The sequence below is a fragment of the Aythya marila genome (genome assembly GCF_965140915.1).
Source record: "Aythya marila genome assembly, chromosome: 12".
Classification (NCBI taxonomy): Eukaryota; Metazoa; Chordata; class Aves; order Anseriformes; family Anatidae; genus Aythya; species Aythya marila.
Window position 1 is genome coordinate 17,547,512 of NC_139053.1, and position 27,692 is coordinate 17,575,203.

Genomic DNA, 27,692 nt, shown 5'->3' on the forward strand with positions numbered 1-27,692 from the left:
GTACAATAAGAAATTATTATACTCACTGAGGCTATCTGCCATGACATTAGTAACAATGGTGACACTTCTAAGCTATCATTAAATAGATATATGTAGAATACTTATAGACATAATAAATATGTTTTGTGAAAATCATATTGTATTGTTGACATATCTTTTTTTTTTCAAGTTTTAACATACAAATTAATATACACATCTTTTTCAAGATTTTAACATAGACAGGCCTGTTATTTTTAGAAAAGATCTGTACTGTGCTGTACAGTCTCTGAATCGATGCAGCTAGGCTCAAGGGGAGTAAATGGAGTAAAATAGCCACAGAATGAATGCTCACCACTTTGTGAGTGCAATGACACTTTGGCACTATATAAAGGAAGGTTGAAATATGCAAGAACTCATAATATTACTTTGGAGCATAAAATTCAGTGGGTCTGTACAAGGGCTTCCTGTTCTAGGTCATCTAAGTCTTGCAAAAAATGGTGTACCTCAGTAGATTTAAACAGGTCAGAACGATGGAATATTTCTACTGTGCATTCAATTTTCCAGTTCTATTGTGGTAAACTTGTTTCTTGGAAATTACAGTTGCCTTTATTTGATTGTTATTAGTACGTAATAGGGCATTATTTTATTTTTGCTATAACTGTAATTCACTCCTGGTGTTCTGTTAATTGAGTATCTACACTGGTTACTTTTCTTATTTCAGTTACAGCATTGCAATAGGAGAAGCAAACTTCACTGCAACAGGTTTCTGTAATGAGTTCTGTATGCTTATTCCTTTTATGATCATTTATTTTGAGGGTACAAGAAAAAAAAAGTCTTGCTGATTGTGATAGTTCAAAAACGCCTTTTGCATTTGCAATTTTGGTGCAAAAGGCATTTCATAATTTTTGTGACTGACTATATCCGGGCTTTGTTTTTGTTGCAATAACATCAACTCTCCAATTCTCCTTTTGTCAATATGTAAGTGTTCTTGTACTATGCATATGTCTTTTTCAGTTGCATCAAGCAGTGTAAAAAATGCAATCTGCAACATAATCATTTTCCTTGAAAAAAATGTTTTAGTGTTTCATTCTTATACTTTAATAAATAAATAAATAAATAAAAATACATTATGAGTATTGGAATTTGGAAAATCTCAACACGCTGTTGTCATAATTTGTAATTTAGGAAAAGCACGAGGGAGAGAAAAAGGGAGGTCTCATTTAAATCCAAAACCAGAATAGGCAGAGAAGTATAGCACAGAGAAAGTACTGAAACGTAGTGAAGGGCAATAGGTTAGAGGTCTTTAGATTTATTTTGAGATTTATCTTTATGAAGATGTAGTACTAACAGAGGATTTGCTGTTCCGCATGATATTTTACCTGATGTTATAAAATATGAAGTGAAAGCTCAGAAGTAAGGGACAGTGCTGATAGAGCAGATAGTTTACTAACAGGATGCCTTTATTAACATACCCAATGTTCAGAGTTGAGTTGGGTATCTCAGCTAACTGAGATATCTAAAGCCAAATACACACACAAAAAAAAATAAAATAATAATAATAAACAACAACAACAACAAAATCCAGGAAGTTGCACTGGTACTTGTGATTTTTTCTTTAAGATTAATAGTTTTACCAGATGATGCTGTCATCAGAGCTGAAGATCAGTGAAGCATTGCATGGAGTTCCTGGGCTAAATGTAAGCAATAAAAATAGATGTACATGAAATAAATTCTGTCTTTTGATGTGTCACTGTATAACAGACCCTTGTTGATCATTTGGGAACTACATTAGAACTGTTTGACTGCTGAAAGGGACCATTACTGTGTTAATTTAGCTAATCTGAGGCTCATTGACTAAATCTTTCTTATTGACAATTAATGTAGAAAGATGGTCCAACATGTTAAGTTACAAAGATTAGGTTTAGAGAGAGAAAACAGGTAATTAGAAACAACATTTTATTTCAGATCAGGCTGCCCTTGGCATATCTTTTATTATGTATGTATCTGCCAACATCTCTACTAAAATAACATGTGGAAACCATTCAGGTATTTCCTTTCTTCTTTATATGAAATACATACCTTGCCATCTTTGGCAAAGTAGAAGAAACAGCTATGCTGTTTTACTTGAAACAGAGAAGCTGCTAAATATTTGTCATCTGGGATGTGCTAATCCATTTAGATATTACCAGGAAGATCAACTGTCTGAATTATAAAAGTATCTGCCATAGACATCCTCTTGGAAAAAACAACCTGGCATTATGTGAAATTCAATAAAGCTGACTGTAGACAAAATCAGCAAAAACTCATTTAGTTCAGAATAACAGGAAAAGATAAACAGTGCTTTGTTAACTTCAGTGCTTGTATATCATTGTAACTGCTAAGGCCAGGCAAAGAATACAGGAGGGAAATGAAAGGAGTGCTCACTGTGAATATTCCTATGATATATTTAACCAATCAGATGTCAAAATTCAGCATTCCTAATGTAACAGAGCATACAATCTCTTATGATGATTTGGAGGAATTTCAATATATTTGCTTTTACATGATTTATGTAACCAAACATAGAGTAGATAGCGAATCATGTAGATGGCATTTCCAACACCCAAAGCTTCTATCATCAGCACTGAAATATATTATCTTCAGCTTAGCAGAAAGAGTCAGCAAAGCATACAACGTTTACCAGGAAAGAACGTGGTGAGGGAAGAGATCTGTGCTCGGTGGAAGTTTGTTCACCTCTGTGGTTAAACAGGCAGGCTCTGGTTGCTAGTGCAGTTGCATTGAGTAGACGAGAGGCTGCCAGAGACTGACAGACAAGTTGAATGAGATTTAGCAGTGGAGTAAAAAATAATAATAAAAACCATACCGAAACTGACTGTATATGTGCAGACACAGCGTGCTTAAGAGTTCCTTATGATGGCAGTCAGGGTGCTGCAAAAGGGAGTGGCAGATGTTTTGCCTCATAACACAACATTTCTCAGCAAAGACTCTCTGTGAAGGTTTTTGTTTGTTTGTTTGTTTTTGATATGCAGTTTGAAAGGGTTTCATAATGTATGACTCTTACACTTTTCAGTACAGTCATCTATAGATATAGATACAAAGAAATTTCATCTAGTTCTCTTGATCTGATTTCTACAGACTAACCTTTAAGGTGAAATTTAAAAAGACAACATAATTCCATCTTGCAAAGGTGTGGCAACTACAGTATAAGATATGCTGATACTGTTTTAAATTTTGAAGAGAGGAGCAATTTTATTTGCAGAATAAGCAAATTTCTCAGAAGGGAAAAAAAACGGTTCACTGGGAAAATATTGTTTCCAACTTACCAAGTTTTTTCTCTTCGGTGACACTTAGAGGCCAAGCACACTTACTCCCTTCTTAGGGCTTTTAAGGACTCCTGGCTGCAGTTTATCACTTGACAAAACTGACAGTGTGAAGATGAGACATCATCCCAGGAACACTGACAGAGCCAGGAAGCTGGGCAGCAAGGCAGCAGCATGCTGGGTGCCCTCGAGTACAGTTCCTACAGGTGCTCTTGTAAGCCTGGTTTGTTGCTTTGAGATAGATAAACCTAGTTACACGTACATTAGGTGGGTAGAAGTTGAGTGATCCTTGACTTCTAAGACCTTTTCTTACCTATTTGTAGGAACAGATATTTTAAGCAATAATAACAAAGTAAAATATGTGTGTGATATATACCTGACATTTACACTGGCCTTTATTTCTTATGACTAAATAAGTCACTTTTCTTGTCACCCCAGTTTTTTAGATCTTGGCTTTTTGTTGTTGGTCTGATTAGTTATGGACTCTCTCTGACCCTGTTGCTTCTTGAATCCTTCTGAGAGATGAAATTCATTACACTCTTGCCACTTCTTACATGCTGCTTAGAGTGATTTTCAAGCAGTAAGAACAGTGCTGGAATACTGCTAGGAGCTATTTAAAAGTGCAAAGCCATTTTTCATCTTTTCTTACATATGTGTATTTTTTGCTTTTGTGGTACAGCATAGAGCCTAAAAATTCTGGCAGTTTGTTTTAATCCTTTTTTTCAGTACTACTTCCTTTTTTTTGTTGTTGTTTTCTTTTTTGATTTTCTTTACTGCGTTTTTGTTTGTTTGTTTGTTTTTGTGGTGATTAGACTTGATTGCTTTGTGAATCCTGATATCCCCCTCTACTTCCTCCCCTTCCTCCCTCCTCCCCCCCATTTTCAAGTGGCTCAACATGTGTTCTCTTGTGATATGGGAAGATTTTAATTAGTTTTTATGTAATCATCCATAATACTTTTGCTCTGTGTGAAGTGCACATGCCTTTGTTTGAAGAGCTGTATTGCTCCACAGATTCGAGGCATGTCCTTCTCATTTGCTCACTGAGGTTATTTTTGGAGTAGACGTTCTAATTTCATAACTCCCAGACAATATTTAACAGGAAGTATGTTTCAGAAGTAATTTTAATTCTATTTTTGTAGGTGTATGAGAGTCCCTTAAAAATGTGCAGCAGCTTTCTGTTGTGAGGACACAAAAGTATTTTCAGTTGTTTTGTGTCTATACAGCTGTAGAAAAGTGCTTAATGGGGGAAAAATGAGACACTGAGAGGACAATTAGGTTTTCAAAGCTCTTTCAAAGGTGTTTTGATTTTAATAGGATATATTACCCAGTCTTGTAATGCACTTTGAAAATCACACTGTGCACATGTTGGTAGCTTAATAACCTTTGTAAATCTAATTTTACATCACTTGCTCAGCAAGAGATAGAATTTCACTATCAGTCTTGTATTTGGAGATCAAAAAACCTGGAAGCAAGCTTGATTTAAATTTTGCCTGGTGTATGGTTTTCATGAAATCATTTCATCTGTTTCCTCTCCCATCTTTTGCCTATATTATACATATAATTGATTTTCCTTTGAAATGCTCTGTTATATTGCGTCAGTTGGTCCCATCAGTTATATCATAACTAATCAGGATAGTTATGACCAATTTAAGCACCTAATACCTCATTTCCATTCACTTGTAAAATGGTGACAGTGATTTTGAGGTCAGGCTTTCCACAACAAAGTAGAGAATTTTGTGATAGTATCAGTATCTTCCTTTCTCTGCTTCCAATTCCTTTGTTCACTGTGACTTTTGCATAGCTAACCAGTAAAACCCAGTTTTCCCCTATGCAATTCAACTGTTGGGATTGTAGTGTCCCTAGACAGTGACGTTCATCAGAGTGATTGGATTTTATGAGGGGTGAATCTAGGGCATAAAATGGACGAAAGCTTTGAAAATTGCTGGTTACTAGTGTTTGATCTTGTACATAAAACTAAATATTCCATGAACATAAGAAGGAATCTGGCATGTGCAAATAATTGCTTCTTACAAATATTTAAACCTTAAAAATATGAAATCTTAAAGTTTAAGTTACAAGAACTCACAATTTGTCTGCTCCGGGCTGATGCAAATAATTGAAAATAGCATCTACTTCTTGATGATCAGTTTTGCTTTTAGTGTTTATAAACTACCCTGAGGAATAGGTGGTAAAGATATCAGATTGTTATCCATTTCATTTTCTTTTTCTTCATTAACATGCAAGAAAATTTCTACAACATTATTATTATTTTTAATGAGCTGCAAATTTTATAAAATTTGAAATTGGATTTAGTGTTGCCCTGTAGAAAAGAGAGTTCATTTTGATATAAGCTTTCTCTAGTATTAAGTATCTACTAATAGATACTTTAGATACTTAATAGCTTAAGTATCTATTTTCTATAAATACTTAATGTATTCTTTTCTCTAAGGTTTATGCTATCGTCATCTGTGTATATATATATATATATATATATATATTATTTTATTTTCTGTTTTCCTGTTTTGTGATCTTGTTCACAGGAAAGGGACCTTTTCATGCTGACAGAAGAGAAAAAAAATTAGGACTTAAGTTCTACAAGAAAATAGCACCTTTCTAGCAATATTGTGATTTAGAGAGACACAGCTGTGGGAAAAAAATACATTTACTGTGACACTAATAGCATAACAGTATATACATTCAATTAGATAGTGAATTCATTGCTTAGTTTAGTGCTATGAAAGAATTTACTATATTAAAAACAAAACAAAAAAAAAAAAAACAACAAAAAAAAAAACCACTAAAATGTATATATAGCATTTTAGCTTCATTTTGCAGCAATGAGTGTTTTTCACTGATGGCATCTTCTAGGCATATTCTGTAAAGTGAACTGCAAAACAAGAGTATTGGTGCTAGAAGACAGGCAGTGGTACTGCCAGTATGGAATAAAGAACCTGGAAAACTCCAAGTCCCATTGTCACTAGATTTGTTTTCAAACTGGCACTAAGGAAGATCTGAGCTGCTCAATGCCAGCTGTTTCAGAGAGATGGAGGATTTCTGATGCTATCTTAAGGAAAAGGGAGGTTCACATACAATGTGCTTTTGGAGGTCAGCCTTTACTGAACAGAAAGTGGAAAAAGCAATGTCATTTTGCTTCCAATTTCTAGGGAAGAATAGACAGTAAGATATTCACATTACAAATATATGCTATGAGTAAATGTAGAAAATAGACAGTAAGTTATTTAATTAATGAAACTTTTTTGACTTGGGCTGGTTTTGCTTCAAGAAAAACATTTGAAATGACGTGGAAATCTCACTGTTACTTATAGCCACATATAGGTAAACCCCTCTATGGACAAGTTCAAGTACAACTCAGATTTGAAAAGTTAAAGGTTGTTATTAGTAACAGCTGTATGAACTTTGAAAATGCAGTTTGTTGTATTTTCTCACCTCTGTTCATTATTATTATTAGTTTATTTTTTGGGGTAACTTTGCTCGAGGCTTCTCTGGACACACCTGCACTTCCTGCAAAAAAAAGTTTTGCTATCAAATGACATCAAACTTCCAACATATATACAGCACAATTTCATGAAACATCCTTGCTTTACCCTTTCCTTCTGTTGTTCTATGGTCTTGTTATGAAGGATTAGACCAGTCATTCCAGTTTGTTTTGCTCTTACTTCCCCAGTGAAGAGCTCTGCACAGGTGTGAGTAAATAAACTAACCCACACTTTCTTACAAGTCTAGTAAAGTAAGTAAATACATGTACATATTGTTCCTGTAGTTTTGTTTTTCTTAATGAGGTTCAAGTTCCAGGAAATTTAGAAAAGTAAAATCTCAGAAAGAATAAAAAATATTTATTCCCTGTTTCTTTGTTTGGAATTACTTGCTATTTTACAGTTCACAAACCGAAATAGTGTGACTCTGCAGTTGTGCTCCTTATGTGAATGATGATTAAAAATATTAAGAGCACTACATTTTAAACAAGTGGGAGAAGTCTCTGGCTGTTTATAATATTAAATTCCTCTTCCTTTTCACAAAGCTTCTATAAATATGTCTCCAACGCCTTGTATCTAATGTGATCAAAGAAGACAAAGTGACACTTGCCTAATGAAGAATTCATCCTTTGTCATTCTTTTGGGAGACAGAATTTGAGTTTTGTTGGAATTTTTGTTTAATTAATGCACACAGTTAAGAGGTAGTTGTGCTAAGAAAATGGAAACTATGAAATAACTGTTGGGTAATTTCAAGTGTAAGATAGGTCAGTGAAAGCTCTATTTTAGCAAGGTCATTGTTAAGGTTGATCAATGACCTAATCTGGGGAATACTGAACTGAACCCACTGTTACAGTTTGACACATCATTGCGAAGTTTATGGTGTGATATAAAGAAATATTAATTAAAGATGTGTTGAGGAATCTACTACTCATATGAGCCCACTTATTTTCAAAACTATCTTTCCCTTCTTTTTGGACTTTAATGGTTCAGACATTTTGCTGAGTAGAATTGGATAATCATGCTACCATAAAATCATCTACTTTTAAACATACAGTTTTGGAGAATGCATTAAAGTGAAAACCTTTCAAATCATGTACTGTATACTAAAATTCCTACAATTGTTCTGAAAGAAAAAAATTATTTTATTTTTTGGATATTGGCTTTGATTTATATTCTTCTTTTGTTAACTGAAGTTAAAAAAAAAAATAACAATAGAATGAAATTATATGAATTTGGAATCTGTTCCCACTGTAAATTCAGGCACTATTGCTTTCTTCAATTTGTAGACTGTATGAGGTACAGTCTAGGCATTGCCCAATTTACTATTGTTTGCATAGAAAAAAATTGAGCATTCACAGAAGACTCAGTTGCTGTTTTAATTATTTTTTTTAGTGAAATTTACATTACTGGAATTCTTTAAAGACTTTATAGAGAGTCATATTGAAAAACATGGAAGTTTTGCAATGAAATCTGTATTTTCTGAGAGGAACTTAAGCACTTCGTGTAATAGGGCAGGTATGCTAGGGCTGGCTAATTCACATGCAGGATCTAGCTCTGAATGTGAGACCCAACTCTTCCCTTACAGATAACTGCTATCTTTTTTCCATCATCCACACAACCTTGCTGAGGTAATTAATACCGTCATCAAGTAGCTTGAGATAAAATTATCCATATCTATTAGAAACACTGCATGTTGGGTTTTATATCTTTGTCTCCCTTTGTGCCATATAATAATCAGCTAATATTTTATTCATATTCTTAATAGCAGGAAAATTTAATTGTAATGTGTCTAAATTATTGTCTTCTCTGAGTTGTTCTAGGTAATTACAACAAATTTTGAATGCAACTTCTCAGTGTAAAGAGAATTTCTTTGCTACATTTTATGACCCAGAGAAAGCCAACTCTGTTTTCTTTCCTGAAAATTGCTTTTATGAAAGGTCCCTAAATCCATGAGGCTTTTCCTGTTGTCAATCCACACCTAGGAACTGATGATAAACTACCCTAACAGGTATTCTCAATGGTAATTCTAACCAAGGGAGGAACAAATAGAGCCAGGAGTGGTCTCTATAAATGTATACCTCATAATAATTGAGACCTGGGCAGGCAGTGGTACAGTAGTATTTGTAATGACACAGTACTTCTGTGAGATTTTTTAGGTGCAGTATGAGGCACGTTTCCTCTGTCCACCTCACCATTTTCTGGCCTGCTTTTCCTGCTGTGGTGGCTGCCCCTCATTGGCAGCCAGAGGCCCACCCAGCTGTGCTCCCTGTTCCCCTCCTTAATGCAATGGGTGAGGGAAGCAACATGAAAAATTGGTTGGCTGAGAGAAAACCAAAGCACCTGGGCAGTGTTTTTTGCTCTTTCTTAACTACCCTCTCCCTGGGGTGCTACCTTTGTTGCTAAGGGGCTCAGCTGCACCCTGAGGTGGGGCCACCGTGGAACCTTCCGGAACCATCTGGAACCATCCGGAAACAGTGTGAGGCAGCTACGGCTTCTCCTCACAGAGACACCCGGCTGTTTGGGTGCTCCTTGCCCTGGGGTGGACTGTGCCATTCTGGAAAGCTGCTGGTTTTGCATACTCAAACAACTGAATTTATTTTTTTGGGGGGTAAAGCCAGATGCAAGGACCACGTAGCAAAACCATCTGTTGAGCCAACTGGAAGAAATCTGTAAGAAACATTCTTATCAGCAACAAATTGGAAATTAAAATTAGAAAGCAGTTAATGACTAAAGAACCTGAATTAGACTTTGAAGATAATTGAGCTCTAAAAGGTATTCCAGGTTTACTTTATGAAAAGCTTTAAATTTATGATATAATTTGGTGTGGGCCATTGGCTGGCTGGCTGCAAAGTAAAAACAGACATTTATATGCAAAGAAGGAATGTGGCTATCCAGAATCATTTCACCAAAAGCAATAAATGAATGGAAACAACCGTCCTGTGAAGAGAAACCTTTGAAACTGCTTGAAGTAATGGTAAGGTTGAGATTGGTAATCTTTTCCTGTAAATGTTATTGCTGACTACCGTAGTGGAAAGAAATCAAGTCTATATAAATTACAAGAGAATACTTAAAAGAGGTTTGAACAGCTTAGAAAAGCTTACTAAACTTCCGATTAAATCCTTATGAGTTTGAGTGGACAAACAGGCTAAAATCTGTTCCTGCCTGCAGTTTTCAGTGTTACATTGCTTCTTCTTGTTTTATTGGTGTGCTTAATTTTATCAGTGTTTCTCAGTTATCTTAACAGCAATGGCCAAGGTCTGCTTTATATACTATCATGGCAATTTTTGTTGTGAAGCATGAGGTTCTTATGAACCCTTGACTATCCTTTGTAGTTTGTGTGTATTCTTTTGTCAGAAATGAGATTGGGATTTAGCCTTTGGAATTCCTGAAAATATGGTTGGTTAGATTATGATGAATGTAACTTTATCCTTATGAATGTAATTTCCCAACTTTTAAGTTGAAACATGAGAAGCATAGTCAGTCTTATCAGGTTTTCACATAATACCTAGCTACAGAGCTCTGCAGGCTTTTTTTTTTTTTTTTTTTTTTTTTGTCAGTTTGCCCAAATCTATTTATGCTTACCATTTTTCTTTCAAGTTATGTTGTTGTAATCAGGCAGGAACTTAGATACTTTCTGAATGTTAAATTACAGTCTGTTGCTATCAAAAGAAAGAGTGCAGTATCTGTCATACATCAGTCAAGTTTTATATTAAAAACAGAAAAGCCTATCTAGTGTTTTTTTTTTTTTTTTTTGTTTTTTGTTTTTTTATTGAAAGACTGAAATCTCACTCTTCTGATAGTTAGACACAATCTAATTTTCCACTGGTTTTATTTACAGCCTGTTTAAGGTAATGTTTTCTGTGCCAGTATTGTCTTTTTCTTAAATACTACTTTCCATTGCATGTGCTTTTTGTTTTCTTAAGGTAAAGTATATTTTCCCTGGTGCTTTTGTTGTTTGTTTTGTTTTGGGGGTATGGTTTGTGTAAGACAAGATCTAGGCAAGCATTTTTTTGTGTATCAGCCAGGTAAAGACAGGTGGTTGTGATTAGGTGCTGCAGGCTTTTAATGTTTTCTACAGAATGGTTAGGACCTACAATTCACTGTGCAGAGACTAATAAAAATGAAGTCTTCTGTCATCTTAATAAAATGAAGCAGACAACATGTAACACTTTCTGTGGACATGTTACTGGAATAGTTTCGGCAAGGAGGACTCAGAACCAGTGGACTTAATGATACTTATTAATAACTGCGATAGATTTATTGTGTCTCCTATTCTCTTCCCACAGACTTCCACAGGTTAAGGAAACAGACAAATGTTAGATCAAGCTTTGCTTTAGATCACTTGCAATTTCTGTGAAAGCAGCTGATGTAGTTATTTTAAACCTAGGAAAGCCTTTGTTCTGTCCAGTGAGCAATGTATCTACTTAATATTGAGAGAGAGATTAAGAGCAAGTTATCTTGAATTTGAAAGTGAATTTGCTGGAATTTCACAGAGAAATATTTCTATTCTTTCATTCCCCAAAGCAATTAACATAGTTTTGATGAGTCAACATTTACTTAGATAAATCTTTCTGTCAGCAGTTTATAACTGTATCTAAAGTTTTATCTAGCTTTAATGTAGTTCAGAAATAACACTGCCTTTTCCTTTCTAGTTCTCCTCACATCATACACGATCCTAAAATTATTACATTGGCTTCAGAGTCCAATGTTCTTCAAGGCCTCAAATGTGAAGGGGCATGTTCCCCTGTAACACTTCAGCTGTGCTGATGCCATGAGTCAGTTGTCTTCATGTCAGAGCATTTATTGGCTGTTAAGCCAACAAATCTAGTAAAAAATATCATTTTTATCTAGTAAAAAAATAACATTTGGAAAGGCTTGCAAGAGAAATTACTTGAGAAATGAGGATGAGCAAAGTAAGTAGATGCTAAAATGGACTGTGACACTACTTACAAATAGTGCAATGAGACATCTTGCTTACAACATGAATACTCCTACTTATATCCTGCAAGTTTAGCTATGAAAGTAGAATTCATAAGTGTAACAAACGACATAGATGTGATGATAAACATCCATTGTTATAAGGAATTAGAATTCTGACCTAATTCCTGGTAGGACTTATCACCAATTTATAAATAACTTAGAGATATAAGACGTGGCAATGTCTTATAATAAATAAATAAACAGAAATAAATAAGCAGAATAAACAAAGTGCTCAGAGACTTCAGCCCCTGCTACTACCACTTTCTCGGGGGGGGGGGAGGGGGGAACAGAAGAAAATGATGTTAACATCTGTGCCCAAGTCCATTTTCTGGCTGGCTTAACTCCATTGAAGAGTTGGGTTTAGGGATGGGTAGAGTGGGTGCAAATGATAACTGTCTCTCTGATACACTTATTACTGTTTTTACCGATGTCATGGTGAAGAGAGAATTGCAAGTATAGAATGCAGCTGCAATCTAAACTGACCCTTTTTGTCATCATGTATAAGAAGTTTTAGTATGGTTTGCCCTAATGACTAAGTTTTTAGTAACTAATTCTGATTTTTTCCATCAAAAGAAGATTGAGATATGCATGATCTAATCTTGCTTTCCAGGTTTTGGGAAGTAAAAAAAAAAAAATGTGGCTTTTTGCCCAGCAGATGTTTTCGTACACCAGGATGTGAGGGGGTGTGTGTGCATATATACCTGTTTATATAAAACTGCATATGTTTTGTCCTTTTATACCTTATTAAAAAAAAAATGAACTATCAAAAATATCTAACATAATACCTCATGCCATGATCACTGAGAAAATGTATTTAATGTCCAAGGCACTAAGGCACTCTTGCCTTTAAAAAAAAAAAAAAAAAAAAAGAAAAGAAAAAGAAAGTTCTTAACAGCGCATTAGAAGATATGTCAATTATACTATGATAGTTCCATACTTGTACTCTTTAAATGTGGTTGAGAAAAGTAAAGGAACAAATTATAAGCAAATCTTCCCATGATTAGTATCAAATTTGGGAGTCTTTTTTCCTTACACTCTACCCATTTCATTCTTCAGGGAATATGGTATTTTCAATCTATGAAAAGATATCCTGATGTGAATGTACATCTGTCATTTGCTTAGATTTAAAACCTACTGTGACCCTAGTCCAAGTGAATGGGCTGGAAGTGGTAACCCTGGCAAGGTCTGTTACCACAGTACTGATGGGAGCTTTTTTTCTTACTCTTTGTTCACTGTGATAATGAACAACTTCCCTCCTTTTTTTTTTTTTTTTTTTTTTTTTTTTTTTTTTTTTTTTTTTTTATACAGCTGGAAGTTGAGGTCACAGATTTAAGTGGAAAAGTCATTGATGGGCCAGTCCGCCTAGATATTTCCGTTATTGATCAGAATGATAACAGACCAATGTTCAAAGAAGGACCTTATGTTGGTCACGTCATGGAGGGATCCCCTACCGGTAAGTCCATGCCAGTCATATATCTGTATAGGCATACTGAAATGAAATCTGGATTCAAATACATACAATTTTGTGAATATTTAATAGTCATGGAAGCTTAATGTGGTGACGTGCTTTGCTTACTCTGAATGGGGATAGATATTCCCTTTCAATTCCTTGTATTGTATGTTGATAGGACTAGAACTAGGTGTTATACTTTGTTCATACTTTATTATTTATGCAGTTCCTAGAAATCATGTTGACTTTTTAGTGAGTTTAGCATTTCTGCATATAATTGCTATTGTTTGATCAACTGTAGCTGTGATCAAAAAAAAAAAATCACGTTTCATATAAAGTTTACTTTCGTTGTGACAAGTACACAACAAACCAACAAGGCAACTTAGACTATTTCTTCATTCAAGCAAGGAACATGCTTCATATTTTATAATTATGGCTGCCATTTGGAACATTCTCTCTTTCCTACTGTAGTTCTCTATCACATTCTTGATTTACTTCAGATATTGATTGCTTACTAAGAATTCAAAAAAAACTTCCTTACACTGTTCTACTTCCATTCTCCTTGTGTTGTAACTAGTTTCATCATAAACTTAGGATACATTACTATCAATTTTCTCTGAAATTTCTAAGCATAAATCATCCAATAGTATGGAACACTACTTTATTTTCTCATTCATACTACAGCTTCTTTTTGTTATACCTACTTAAATAAACATTCCTAGACCACTGATGCAGGTGGTGTAGTTCTACTAAATTCAATGCTCCCAAATCCAGCATTTCAACAACAGAAAATGATGTGAAACAGCTCAAACTCTGCAGTGTTTAAGCCTCTAATGTATGAGCTGTGTGCTTCTGCAACCCTTCCAGTGGTCTCATTTCTCTGCATCAAAGCAGAAGCTTAGTCCTCGTATGTGCTAGGCACGCTTCACAGACAATATGTTGTGTAATATTTAGCTGTGATTTAATTCCAGGCTATGGGACAATATTTGTTTGGTATTTGCTGGATGTTCTTTCTTTCCTCAGCCTATATACAAAACTTCTTTTCACTGCTAAGGATTTTTTTTTTTTAATTGGCAGTTCTGTTTTTGCTCATCAACAATTCCTGCTTTTTTTTTTTTTTTTTCCTTTTATTGAAATTTCTGCTTCTAATTCAGTATGTGTGTTCCTCAGTCCAACTACCACTGAATTCTTTAATTCCATAATCCATTTTCTCTTGCTTCTTCTTGATATTTGTCCATGTAACATTTGACATCATCATTGTCTTACCAGTTAATCAAAGTTTAAATAATTTTGCTCAACTTCATCTTTTTTTGTTATCCTCTCTCTCTTTCCCCCAGGTATTCATCCTGTCAAACTTCATAAGCTCATTTTTTTTTTGTGTGTGTCAGGAATACCAATATTTGTAAAATTATTTTGTGCAAAAATGAACCTGTGTAATCAATGTCAGCAAGAATCTGTCATAGCTCTGTACACAGAGCTATGGCGTCTGCTCAACAACAATTTTACGTTGTTTACATCTGTTTTCCATACTTCTCCAAACTTTATGGCATGTATCTTAAATTTATTCATCAGGTTCTGCTGTTGTGCTGCTCCCAATCAATAGTTCCACTGCACAGCTTGATAGAAACCTTTATGTTCATGCGTTTGCATGTATGATTCTTGATTCCTTCTTATTGTATTAATATTGTATTGTTGTGTTTCTTCTCTGAAACTTTTAAAAGAAAGGGTTTGTGTACTATGTATAACCTGAATTCCTATCACAGGCATCTTCATTCCAGCTATAAATCAAACCCATTAATTGAAAAGTGTTTTTTTGTTGTTGCTGTTTTGTTTTTTTTTTTTTTACTGAAAAATCACTAATATACATAAGTATCTTGGTTCTGTATTTAAGATCACTGGGTCAAGTAAGTGTCCATGGGTTCCAATAATTCAGTGATTAGAGATATGTAATTATATAGGCAAAGATACATGCTGTGAAACTTGTCTGAAAGATTTTGATGCCTTGGTAAGGGATTCAGATGGGATTTAGGGATTATTTTGCTTTAAGTCATTCATTGCTGGGTTCCTGTGTGTTTTCTTGTGGGGCCATAATTTTAGCATTCACAAACCCTGGAATTTTCTAGTGGCTTTCCATATATTATTTCCATGTATTTTAATTTTATTAAATTTAAACATGTACGTTTATCACTCACTGGAAATATTTATTGGAAATATTGGAGAACTACTAATAAATTAATTTTGGAGAGAGTATTGGAAATTTAAATTTATAAATCTTTATTTTAATATTCAAATTAAGCTTTATGTTGGACTTCCTTCATGTTGCTCTAAGATATGTTCTATCTTTTTGTTTCCTGAAATACCATTTCTCCTTAGTTATTTGAAAGTTTAGTTCCTTAATTATGGAAAGACACAAACTTGCTTTTGCAGTGATCACTATATCAATAGTAATGCTAAAGTGATGATTGTCTCAATTTTTCTAAAAAATCATACATTATCTTTTACAAGCTTAAAATTCTCTAAGTTAAATTTACGGGAGAGCAGTGAAATATTGTGCTATGCCCCTTTTAAGAATCTTCTTTTTTGTTGCCACTGAAACTAGTTACAAGTAGAAAAATCACAAGAACGCATGGAAACAGTATGTATTTTTTTTTTTAATTATTCATAAATTAAATGAATTTTGTGTATTGTCCCAGTGCAGATGTGTTTTGGTGGTGTTTTAAGATGTTATCTGTGTTGCTAAGGCCGTGCTTTTCACAGAATCACAGAATTTCTAGGTTGGAAGAGACCTCAAGATCACCTAGTCCAACCTCTGACATAACACTAACCAGTCCTCCACTAAACCATATCCCTAAACTCTACATCTAAACGTCTTTTAAAGACCTCCAGGGATGGTGACTCAACCACTTCCCTGGGCAGACCATTCCAATGCCTAACAACCCTTTCGGTAAAGAGGTATTTCCTAATATCCAACCTAAACCTCCTGTGGAACAACTTTAGCCCATTCTCCCTCGTCCTGTCACCAGGCATGTGGGAGAACAGACCAACCCCCACCTCGCTACAGCCTCCTTTAAGGTAGAGAGCAATAAGGTCGCCCCTGAGCCTCCTTTTCTCCAGGCTGAACAAGCCCAGCTCCCTCAGCCGCTCCTCGTAGGACTTGTTCTCCAGACCCCTCACCAGCTTCGTCGCTCTTCTCTGGACTCGCTCATTGTTTTGATTCACCTTTTGTTTGTGTGATTTTTTGAACTGACAGTAATCACCACTGGTTATTTTGTTAGTTAGGATATGTATGGCATCACTTTATGGCAGATGCAAATGCCTGGGCATAGAGAATACAAAATATTATATTCATTACACTTAAAAAAAAAAAAAAAAAAAATCAAGCTAGGGCTTGCCATAACTTAAAACTTATTTTCTGATTAACGTATTTGAATGGTAGCTGATATAGTAATATATTTATTGATATATTTTCATGGAGTGATTCCATGATATAGGTAGTTATGGGTAATTGGTTTTCATGGAAAACTGTGAAATTCCTGAAAGTACCTTAGTCACACTCTAACAAATGTACACTCAAATATATGTTTAAATTTACTAAAGATAGTTTTAGATTTTTAAGGTATCCTTTTCCTGAACAAACAACGAAGTTGATGGCTATGTATTTTTTAGGTGAAAAAAAAAAAAAATCTACTAGAGAAATAGGCTTTTATTTTTATTTTATTTTTACTTCTGTTGGTTACTGTATTCTCTAATTTCAAACAGGGTACTGAATTCAGCATCTATTGCATCAGGGAAATAATAGATGAGCCTGAATCATTGACAACTATGGTGTGTTTTTTACTGACTGTAACGGGTTTTGTGGTAACTGTACTGCTGATTTCTCACCTTTTTGTTTTCTAAGTTATGACCCAGTTTATTTCCTATTGATCTCTGGTCTATCAAGCTGCCAACTCTAGGGTCTGTGCCCTACTGCAGATTCAGTGAATTAATGAATGACTTATTTTATGGATTATATAAGCAGAAGCATTTGGGTATGTCTCACTCCTTAAAGAATGAAAAGAGAAAGCTGGTTAAATGAACATGGCAGCCATCTCATTTCACTTGCTAGAGGCATTTAGCAGGAATTATTTTAAACACATTTGACATTATGTGACTTGTAACAATATGCTGCAAGCCCAACAGGGTAAAATCTTAACTGAAGTGGTTGGAAAAATTGCTCAAGAATTGCATTTAAAAAAAAAAAAGTTTTCAGCAATGAACAATAGCCTGAATACATTGCATTTCAGCTGAAGAGCCCCAAAGCAGGACTGATAGATGTCTACAAATAATTGCTGGAAATAAAGGAATGTTTAAAAACCTTCAAAGAGGCAAACAGAAGGAACTAAGAATAGTAGCCTAGAGGGATGTTCATTATCACAAAATAATTATTTGTAAAAATGGATAAAGCATGAGGAAGGGTCTGTAATACTAAGTACTGTTGACAGCTGTGGGCTTTTAATAGGACATGGCTATGATTAGGATAAATAAAAACTGGTTCTTAAGATGGTGGCTTCTTATTGAGAGCAACCTGCTAGTATATTCTTTTGATAATTCAACTAACTAGCAGTTTAGTACACTTATGAATGAAAATGAGATTGGATATAATAGATGAGAATCAAAAGATACCAGGAAAGGTAAACTCCAGGAAGTCTGGCTTAGCAAAATGGTGAGGATATATAACATAAAACCTCTTCCTTTGTCTCTTATGTGCCAGTAGTCATCCTCAATACATTGCAGATGCAGTAGTCTTTTCTGGCCTGTGGTTTTTAATTCCTTGATATGCCTTCTGATTTATGAGGTAAGGTTACCAAAGCTTTAAAATGACAAATTGCGTTGAATTTGGTGAGCTCTCCAGGACCACTTCTTTCTTGTGATGTGTAAATTCAGTAATATTGGGGGGAAACCCACAGGGGTGTTTTTAAGAACTTTCACAAAGAGCCATCAGAATAGTAATAGTAATAGAGAATAGTAAAGCAAAAAAGTCTTTTTGTCTTAAGTAACATCTGAAGTTCTCCAGTGCCTTCTGATTCCATCTGCATTACGGTAAGATGGTATTTCTTCTTACTTCAATCATTTTTGTCAGAATAAGTTACCAAATTGTGCATATGCATACACTTATTTGTGTGGTTTTATACACATTGCAACCATTTCGAAAATAAAGATGATGCTCTTTCTGGAAGATGAATTTGGAGGGGTAGTTCAGGATATAAAAACTTAAATAGCATAAAAACAAAAACAGTGTAAATATCAACACCTCTTTAAATAAGAACTAAGCATCATTTGATGTTGTAAATCTGAAGAAGAATGGATTGTATATATGTATTGTGCTGATGATTTGCACTTTGAATTTTACTCAAAGTATGACAGGGAGATTTTCAAAGGTTTGGAGAGTTCCACACAGAAAATCTGCAATTGATTTAAAGGAATGCAAACATACTGTGTAAAACTGTTTTGCCAAACAAAATGCTTTCCACAGCAGAGTATTCAGGAGCAAATACTTGAAAAGCAGTTTGAGTGAAGATAGAGTTCATGACCATAATGAGAGTAAAATATAGAATGTTTGAATAAGAATTGCAGGAAATGTAATCAAAGGAAAGAGCCACATTTTGATACATCTCGAAGTGTAGTTCTAAGTAAAAGCATGTACTTGAAGTACTGCCGACACTAATGATGATCTTAAAACAGTGAAAAAGTGAGTTCAAGACACAGCAAAAATGGTTTAGTGCTTACAATGTATAAGGAGAATCAAATAATTGCAATCACTTATTGGTATTTCTTTTGATATGAGGGATTGTAATAAACTCTTTAGGGTATGCAGCTACAAAAAATTCTACCGTGCTTACCAAGGCAAATATCAAACATACATTTAACTTTTGTGTGATGGAGGCTTGTATATATTCCTTGTAGAACTACTTTGTATGGTATGGCAGTACTGATGCATTTTGGTACTAGAATAGAAACTATTATTGGCTCTTTGTTGTGATTTTTGTTGTGATTTTTATTTATAGGAATCTCACCATACCATAAATTAAATCTTTAATAGCATGCCTACTAGACCATGTCTTGGTCTCAACAGGGTGGGCATGATCTGCTGGCCCTGAAGAAAGTACTTATCTCACTGTGTATTTATTGTACTGGCTTGATTCAAGTTACTTTTTTTTTTTTTTTCCACCTAAGGTAAATAAAAGAAGGTGGTTTTTTTTTGTTTGTTTGTTTGTTTTTGTTTGTTTGTTTTTTTTTTTTTTTTCCCCATTTGTTCATTTACAAGAAGAAAATACTGGGGAAAAGCTTGTAAAGGTATGGTTTAACTTTACATCCTGTGTGTAACCCAGAGCTAAAAAATGGTTCAGTGGTACATATTCTTGAGAGAGGAAAAAAAAAGCTTGTCTTTGAGCCACTTTGGCTTTGCCTCTGATTAACAGAACTGCTGCAAACGTGAGTGTACATTGCAACCCCACTTATGGGTGGTGCTTTAACAGGTTCTGAAGACCTATCAATTCAATCTCATTTTCTGCCTGCTAGCTGCTTAAGGTATATAATGTCCGAGATCATTATTTCATTTTAAAATATTCATAGTTTTGCTAAAATCAGCAGTAGAGAATTTAGAAGTATGTATAGATCTGAGCTGCAAAGCTGGAATGTCTCAGTAAAATCCACCTCAAAACTATCTCCAAGTTAAATACTTGAACTTGAGCTTTTTTGATTCAGAGCAATGTCTCTTGCAGAAATACTTTGATTTTAGTGGAGGTTTGAAATGTCACACAGTTAATTATGAAACTTATTACTATGAGCTGTTGTAGAAAACAAAAGTATAAATTGGTTCAAGGAATTTGATTTATCCAGGGTGAAAAACTTCCTAAATGGCTTAGTTATTCTGTATTATGGTATTTAATTAGATTCTGGCCTAGGAAGCCTCTGATTTAAAGGAAACAGAATATAGAAAAATCTATCTTTAGAGATACAAACTGCTATGCTGAGTTACATCTAAAGCCTAGCATCCCATCTCCCTCAGTAGATGATTATGAGAAAAGTATATTAAAAAGGATTGTATGTTCTGTGTACCAATGTGTGTAGTTTTATGCATACTTTAAATGTTAACCACAAACTAGCAATCTTTTCTTAGGATTAATCATTTGCCTTTCAATAAATATGTACTTGTGTCTGTGAAGCTTTTTGTAATCTAGCCTGTAAATATAATGGACATGAAGTAGTTAGACTTAGCTTAGGGATCCTGGTATTCTAGTTATTGTCTATGTATAAAAATGTCTATATACAAAGAAAACAAAAGATGTTCTGTATCTATAAATAACATGTAGTTGTACTGTAGCAGAGAAGGATGTACATCTAAACTAACACCCCTGTGTGTTTTTGGAGGAACTTGAGAGGATCAACCCATTGAAGTATTATCCAGTCATTAACAGGTTGCCCAGCAGTGCCAGTGTGGTTAAACCAGCACCTTCTGAGTAAATTTAAATAATCTCAAGTGTAGCAATTAGCAGTTCACTCGAACTGAGTGTCTGGTGTGAGCGTCTGGAAGCAGGAGTCTGCAGTTCACTCCAGGGTTCAATTATTTTTGTTTTCTGGCAGAAATAGGTGAGAGTCAGAAAAGGCTCCAGATCACCTTGGCTGCGCAAGCCACAGTGGCTGCCATTGTTTGTAAGGACCAGAAACAAGCCACTCCCCTTCAGCCCCAGACAGAAAGTTCCCTTTGACTTCTTATTTTTATGCACAACTGATTTGCTCACTGCCTCTCCTGCTAAAGTAACTTTGGTGAAACCTTTCCTCTAGTTATGCGATGATATACCAAAAATTACTCTTACAGCCATACAGCCAGATCAGCATTAGTGACTGATGCTAAAGGTTATAAACGCATTATGGTCTCTTTACATTGGACACTTCACATAGTAAAATATCCTCTGTAATATACTGGCAGGCACATAACAATGAAAGCGAAGATGGTTAGCTGGCTCGGCTCTTTTTGTGTTATAGCCTAGGTTCGTTGAATAAAAATAAGCATGTTTCTGAAATAACTTTTTTTTTTTAAGTGCTGGAGTCCTTTCTGGTTACTGAAAAACTAGGTCTCAAGTGTATTAGTGTAATTCAATTTGTAATTCTTTGCAAAGGGAAATTTATGCATTAGTAAAGTTTCCCCTTGCTCTTGCATCTGCTAATATATACCTCTCAGAAAAGGAAAGGGTGGGTTTGAAAGGTTTAAGCAGCTTGGGCACTTGAGATGACCTTATCCTTAGAACTGACTAACTGAAAGGTACTGTACTGCCAGGAAAATATATCTGAAAAAAAAAAAATAAATAATAATTAAAAAAATACACAGCTCTGTGGCATACTGGAGAGCAGAATGATGCCACAGCTCTCTTGATAGGCTTTACTAGTGGTATAAAACCTCAGTTTGTGTAGATACAGTCCTAAAGCACCATTTCTGGATATTGCCCATCATCTATTTGCAGGCCAGCAGCCCTGCAGGCGATGTGGTGAGTTGTGCTTTAAGTTAGCGGACTGTCAGTGGCCACACTGCTGTATTTTGTTCAAGCCCTTTGAGGTGTGTGAAAAGGGTGTTAAATCTTCGCAGCTTGCAATCATGTGCCATAAAATTGTTATATGATTTGGAGACTGATGGCAGTAGATACGGTAGCTGAAACCCTACCCCCACTTCCCTGTCCTCTCACGCAGCTGGATGTAAATCCTGGAGTTGTGTTACCAGGTTTTATAACAATGGGGCATCATTTCCTTTGACAGTAATGCCATGGTGTGGTCACTACTCCAAGTGCTGAATGGAAAAAGGCCTGTAAATTGTCAGTGCAGGCAGGGTTTGATTGCCTTAGTATACAATGCCAGGAGCAGCCAATAGACAGATCTATACCACCTTTATTGTGAAAAAGTCACGTAGCTGAATAGAAAACATGAAATTGCAGGATTATTTATTGCCTTGCAGGTTAATTTGATTATATTTTTCCCAGTATTATTTGAAAGCTACTAACAGATCATGTCTTTAAAAGAGAGAGGAGAGAGCTTCCCTATATTTTAAACTTTTGTTTTGTTTTGTTTTAACCTCTTTTTTTTTTTTTTTTTTTTTCTTCCATGTTTCTCCCTTAATTTCATGCCCCCTTGGGGTTTAAATTGCAGTCTGTAGTCTGTATTCCCAAGAGGTCAAAGGACAGTTGTACAGTAGTACAGACAATTGTGATACATGAAAAATAACTTTAGTAAGAGTGATTGGACAGTATAAAGTACAGAAAAAATCATGACTTTACACTGTTATTTTTCTTCATAGAAATATTCAAAATAGTTATCTTGTCTTAGGTATATCACACAACTTTCAAAAAAAAAAAAAAAAGATGGGAAAACACATTTATTATTAGAAATCTGGTACTGTTAGTAAGCACTACTAAGCACTACTAAATTGCTTGAAATTTAGTAAGATAATACATGTATTTTAAAATAATCTTTTTGTTCCCTGAGAATGTTTTGGTAAGGTTGAAAAGATTATGATTGGCTTTCTTAAAAAAAAAAATTATAAAAAAAAATCATGTCAGTATAAGATAAGCAAAGAGCACATGAGTGAGTTAAAATCATACACAAGTGTGATAGATTGAAGGTGAAGTCTCAGAGTAGTGAAGATAAATATATTTTAAATATGGATCTGAGAAAATGTTACATATCCAAGGCAATGATTTTTGGAATACCCAATGTAGCTCATCAGTGTTGTGATTCAAACATACAGCAGTAAAACATGATAATCATTATTGCAATTGTTATCAGAAGGATATCTTACAGTTTTTACATAGATATAAGTTAGACTATTTTATAAAACTCTAAATCTAGAGGGTGGGGGGAAAACAAACATATTTTTAAGAATCACTTTTCAATCAAGAACTTGAGTTTTAATTTCATCTGACATTTTAAGAAGCACTAATTTCTGCAAGACCAAAACACAGAGAATTACTCTGAAGCTGTCTCATAGCTAGGTACATAACCTAAGTATATTCACTTCAAGTTTGAACCAGTTGGATAGAAGGGACACAGGGACACGTTATAATTTAGACTGTATTCACCAATGGATTACAAATGGTTTTCAGGAGCACTTATGCTTAAAAAAAAAAAAAAAAAAAAAAGTTGCCTTCACAGTTGCTACAAATGAAGTTTCAAAACTCTACCACACTAAGATTTCTTCTATTGATCACATGCCAGAAATAAAACTTTTGAAGCCACTGTTTATATATTATGTCTATTTCATAATTATGAGTTACTGGGATAACAGATGATGGTCTATTTGAAAAAAAATCTTTTGAGAGTTTGAAATTTGGCTCTGTTCTGCAATTACAATAAAAGCAAAAGTATTCAAGTTCTTGAAGAAAATTGCATAAATGCATCTAAATTAATTCAACTTTATAATCATCTCAAAGCAATTGATAAGAAAATGTCAGTGGAACAATTTCACATGGTTGACTTTTAACACTATGAATTGTTTTTCTGATTTTCTTTATATACAAATTCTGGAGAACTGACCCAGTCTTTCAAAATGTCTCAGTAGTAACAGCATAGCAACAAAGCTACGTGTTTCAGTACAAGAATAGCTCTAATAAGTTTTCTTCACGTTTGTTAAGAGCAATAATGCTAAGAGCATTTGTTTTGATTCTTACTACCGTTATGTCTCTATAACACTATAAATCAAGTCATGGTGTAAGAAAATTGAAAACTGTGGAATAGTTCACATGGTCTTCACATCCATTAACTTACGTGGCAATGTTCCGATACACCTGTTTCTTCCTGAAGACACTAACTACCTAACCAGCTCTGGTTTAGGTAGACCTGCTGCTAAGTTTTTCTTTGTTACAGTCTTGTTCCAAAATTAATTCATTTCCTAATATTGGCCAAAAGTATATGGAACTTTATTACCTGGAAGTGTGTACCCCATCCTAGTAAATAACTCAGAAGATGGGACGCACAATTGTTACAATAGTCAACTGGTCGTGTCAGTACAGCAGGGTTTAGCACCTACTTTCCAAACAGTTTTCAGGAACAGATATCAGCTCCCTTTTAGCTCAGGACACAAATCACCTTTCAAGTTCTTTTCACCAGGGATAAAAATTTTAATTAAGTACACACACCAACAGTATTTCTTGGCCTCACTGGTTTAGGGCTTAATAGGCCAGATTACACTTGATCTTGCAGAGGGAGGTAAGATATACTTCCCGTGGCTGGGGGTATGTGGAAGGTGTGTTGATGTGGGACAAGGACAAAAGCAAAAAAAAAAAAAAACAAAAAAAAAAACAACCCTGCAAATTCAGTTTGTCAAACCTGTTTTAATTTTCTCAAATGAAAATACACTAATCAGTTGTTCAAAGCTATAATCTATCATCTGTGGTGTTAAACAACTCCTCTGGGAGTTGAAACCATTGTGAGTGTCTCAGTATGTTTTTACAATCAAAATTCCATGACACTTGTTTAAATAACATTCTTTTGAATAAACATTCTCTTTTACGTCAGCAATTATAGAAATGGTCTCTTTCTTTAAAACAGTTTCTAATTTTGAAGATGTAGTTATTTGAATGTTCTTTATCTGTCATTTCTTGCCATCAGTGCTGTGCTACTGCGGTGTATCTGAGAAGTTTGGGAGGCATCTGAGACATTTAGGTTAAAGGGAGTGCTAATGAAAGATCTCTTCGTGTTCTGTCAAATGACAATTTTTTCTGTCTGCTGAAATCTGGTATTGTTAAATCAATGGGTGTAGGAATGTCAATTAAATTGATGCTGGCTTCTTATTACTACAAAACAGTGTACTAAAAATACCAGAGTTTTGGTGAAGAAGTTTTCAATCGTATCTATTTAGCATGGCAAAAATAATTTTTGCTACATTACTACACCTTTGTTTGATTCAGAATATGGCAATAATGTAAGCCTGAATCTGTTAATAAAATATACACAAATTTCAGAAGGGCGACAGTGTCTGAGTTGGATTCTGCCCAGGACTTTTCTTCAGAAATTAAATTCACTTACCTTCCTTTTATTTCATATTATGTTGCATGAACCATTAATTAACGTCATTGATCTTGTAGTCTGAATTGTATAGCACCTGCAGAACCCTTTCTAGGAAGCTTCATAACTTAAGTATTGCTACCCAAAGCTCTTGTAGTAAATTCTCTGATTCAGCACCTAGGTAGCACTTACTTTTCAAAAAGTTCTCCTTTGGGGTACAGTACCAATTATAAAAGTGCAATCACAGCAGTTGCATGATACTAAAATAAAACTTATGCAATAGCATATAATAGCAAATCAAACTATTAAACAATATACAGTTCCTTTCTATATGCAAGATTAGGTTCTTACTCCCACAGGCTATGTAAGTGCTACACTCAGAAGAATTGTAAACGTTTGCAGGATTGGGCTGGTTTTGAGAGCCCTGGAATGCAGCCAGGGAGAACAAGACAGGGAAACATCCTGCTGATCTGTTTGAATTGAACTTGCTTTGGATTCTTACACTAAGAGACTGAAGATCAACTCCTTAAACTGAGGAAAAATGATATCCAGCTACTTGGTGACCAGGATCTGTGTTATACTCAGGTGTCGTAACATTAGTAGCAGCACCTAAATAAAAGCAGTTTAAGATTTTCATTTGTCAAATCCTGCAGTAGTCAAATAACGTTGAGGACTGTTCATCCAAATCTTATTGCATAGAAAGCTGAATACCCCCAAAGTCACTATGAGAATTTCTGGTAACTTAAGAGTGGTCATATTTTGAAGGAGTAGTCATATAAGGGAGGAAAAAAAAAAAAAAAAAAAAAAAAGTTCAGCAAATGAAGTTTATGATGGAGTTAAAAAAAAAAAAAAAAAGTTACAATAGGTGGTACTGTTCTTGTTATAGCGACTTTCTTAAGGTGATGGAACAAGAGGTCCCCAAATCTGAGAATAGGACTTGGTATAGGAGCTCAGCATCCAACTGCAGCAGGGAGACCATAGCTATGGAAAACAAAAGCAACAGAAGCACATCAGCATGTTTTAGCAGACAGAGTAATGTAACGTGAAATTGCATATATTACTGTTTGGACACGCTTGCAAACATTACTTTGCAAACTCTTGTTTTTTAATTTAAACAGCTTTGCCTTCTTGATTTTTAAGCTTAACTATATCATAGTTCCTGTTAATAAAAATCTACAATACTTAAAATCATAAGACAAAAAGGTAGGCTTACCTGTTGGGTTGCTTGTGATCATATTTATTTGGCAGTTTAATTCTGGGAGGTTACACTTTCAACAGGTTTGGTATGTGCTGCAGGCTTACTAAATAAGAACTGAAGAGTTGAAAATTGATCTATTTTTTTTAGCCAGGGCAAAAACGTTAATAGTATAGCTTTTCCTTTCCAATTTCATATTTTGAAGGCTTGCCTTTGCTAGTTAAGATAATGTAGTTTATCCATCCTTTGGGCTCTTATTTTCTCATTACTACAGCTGTATCCAAGAAGTGAAGGTTGAAATTGTGAGCTTCAGGCTTCATTGCAATTGAATAAAGTTTTAACGCTTTTTTTTCTTCTTTTTTTTTTTTTTTTTCTTCAAACTGAATAATCCTTTTGGAAGTAACCAAAACTTTTAGTTTTCTACTCCTAATGGTTTCTAGCTTACAATTTGACTATCAGTTTATTTACAAGTAGCTACTTATAACTTGTAAGTGTAGTGGAAGGGCATCAAGATTTAGAATGCTTTCATCAATTCCTATATAGATTAAAACAGCAATTACAGTATTAGCAGCATACCCTTCCAAATAGCATGAATAAGGAAGTCCATGCCATTTCAAAAAGCCCCTGCACAGAGGCGTTCAGAGCTGCTTGTTATACCACCTTCTGCCATGCACTGTAATGTGGGAAACTGTTTGCCAAGAAACCTTTGTTCTGTGTGGTTTATTGACTGTAAATATCTTTTTCCTAAATGAAGATAAATCAAGTTTCCTGACAAAGGCTGTGATTGTTTTCTCAGGCCTCACCCACAGACAGATGCTGTGCTTATGCATGGGCTGTAACAGGGAAAAAGTTCATTCATTCCTACCATGCCTCTATTAAATATAATATTGCATAAAAAGTTGTGTTATATTTTGTCATGAATAGTACTTTTTTTTCTTTTTTTTTATTCGTTTGGCCTGTTGTGGGGTTTTAAACCATGTGGGCTACAGTAGAGGAAAAATGTCTCCCCTGGCTTTTGAATTTTGTCATTTTCATAAGCATGGCTGTGAGAATGGTGAGGGTGAGCATACTTAAATAGTAATAAATTTACTTGGTCTGCAGCAGCCAAAGAACTGGAAAACATTGAGGGGGGTGGGGGGGGAAGGATTAAGAGAAACAGAATAAGGTAAAAGGCTTTTGTTGTTGTTGTAGCTGATTTCAGGACTTAAATTATGTTTTCTCTTGCAAATCTTGTGTACCTTAGC

At 34.8% G+C, this 27,692-nt stretch overlaps 1 protein-coding gene across 1 annotated transcript in view; it reads left to right on the top strand.

Annotated features, from left to right (window-relative positions):
• The window catches only part of CDH13 (cadherin 13), a 489,121-nt gene that overhangs the window by 267,091 nt on the left and 194,338 nt on the right, over nucleotides 1-27,692 (top strand). The window contains exon 6 of the mRNA XM_082770306.1: nucleotides 13,082-13,226. Within this exon, the coding sequence (XP_082626432.1) occupies nucleotides 13,082-13,226 (145 nt within the window). The remainder of the gene's footprint in view (nucleotides 1-13,081; nucleotides 13,227-27,692) is intronic.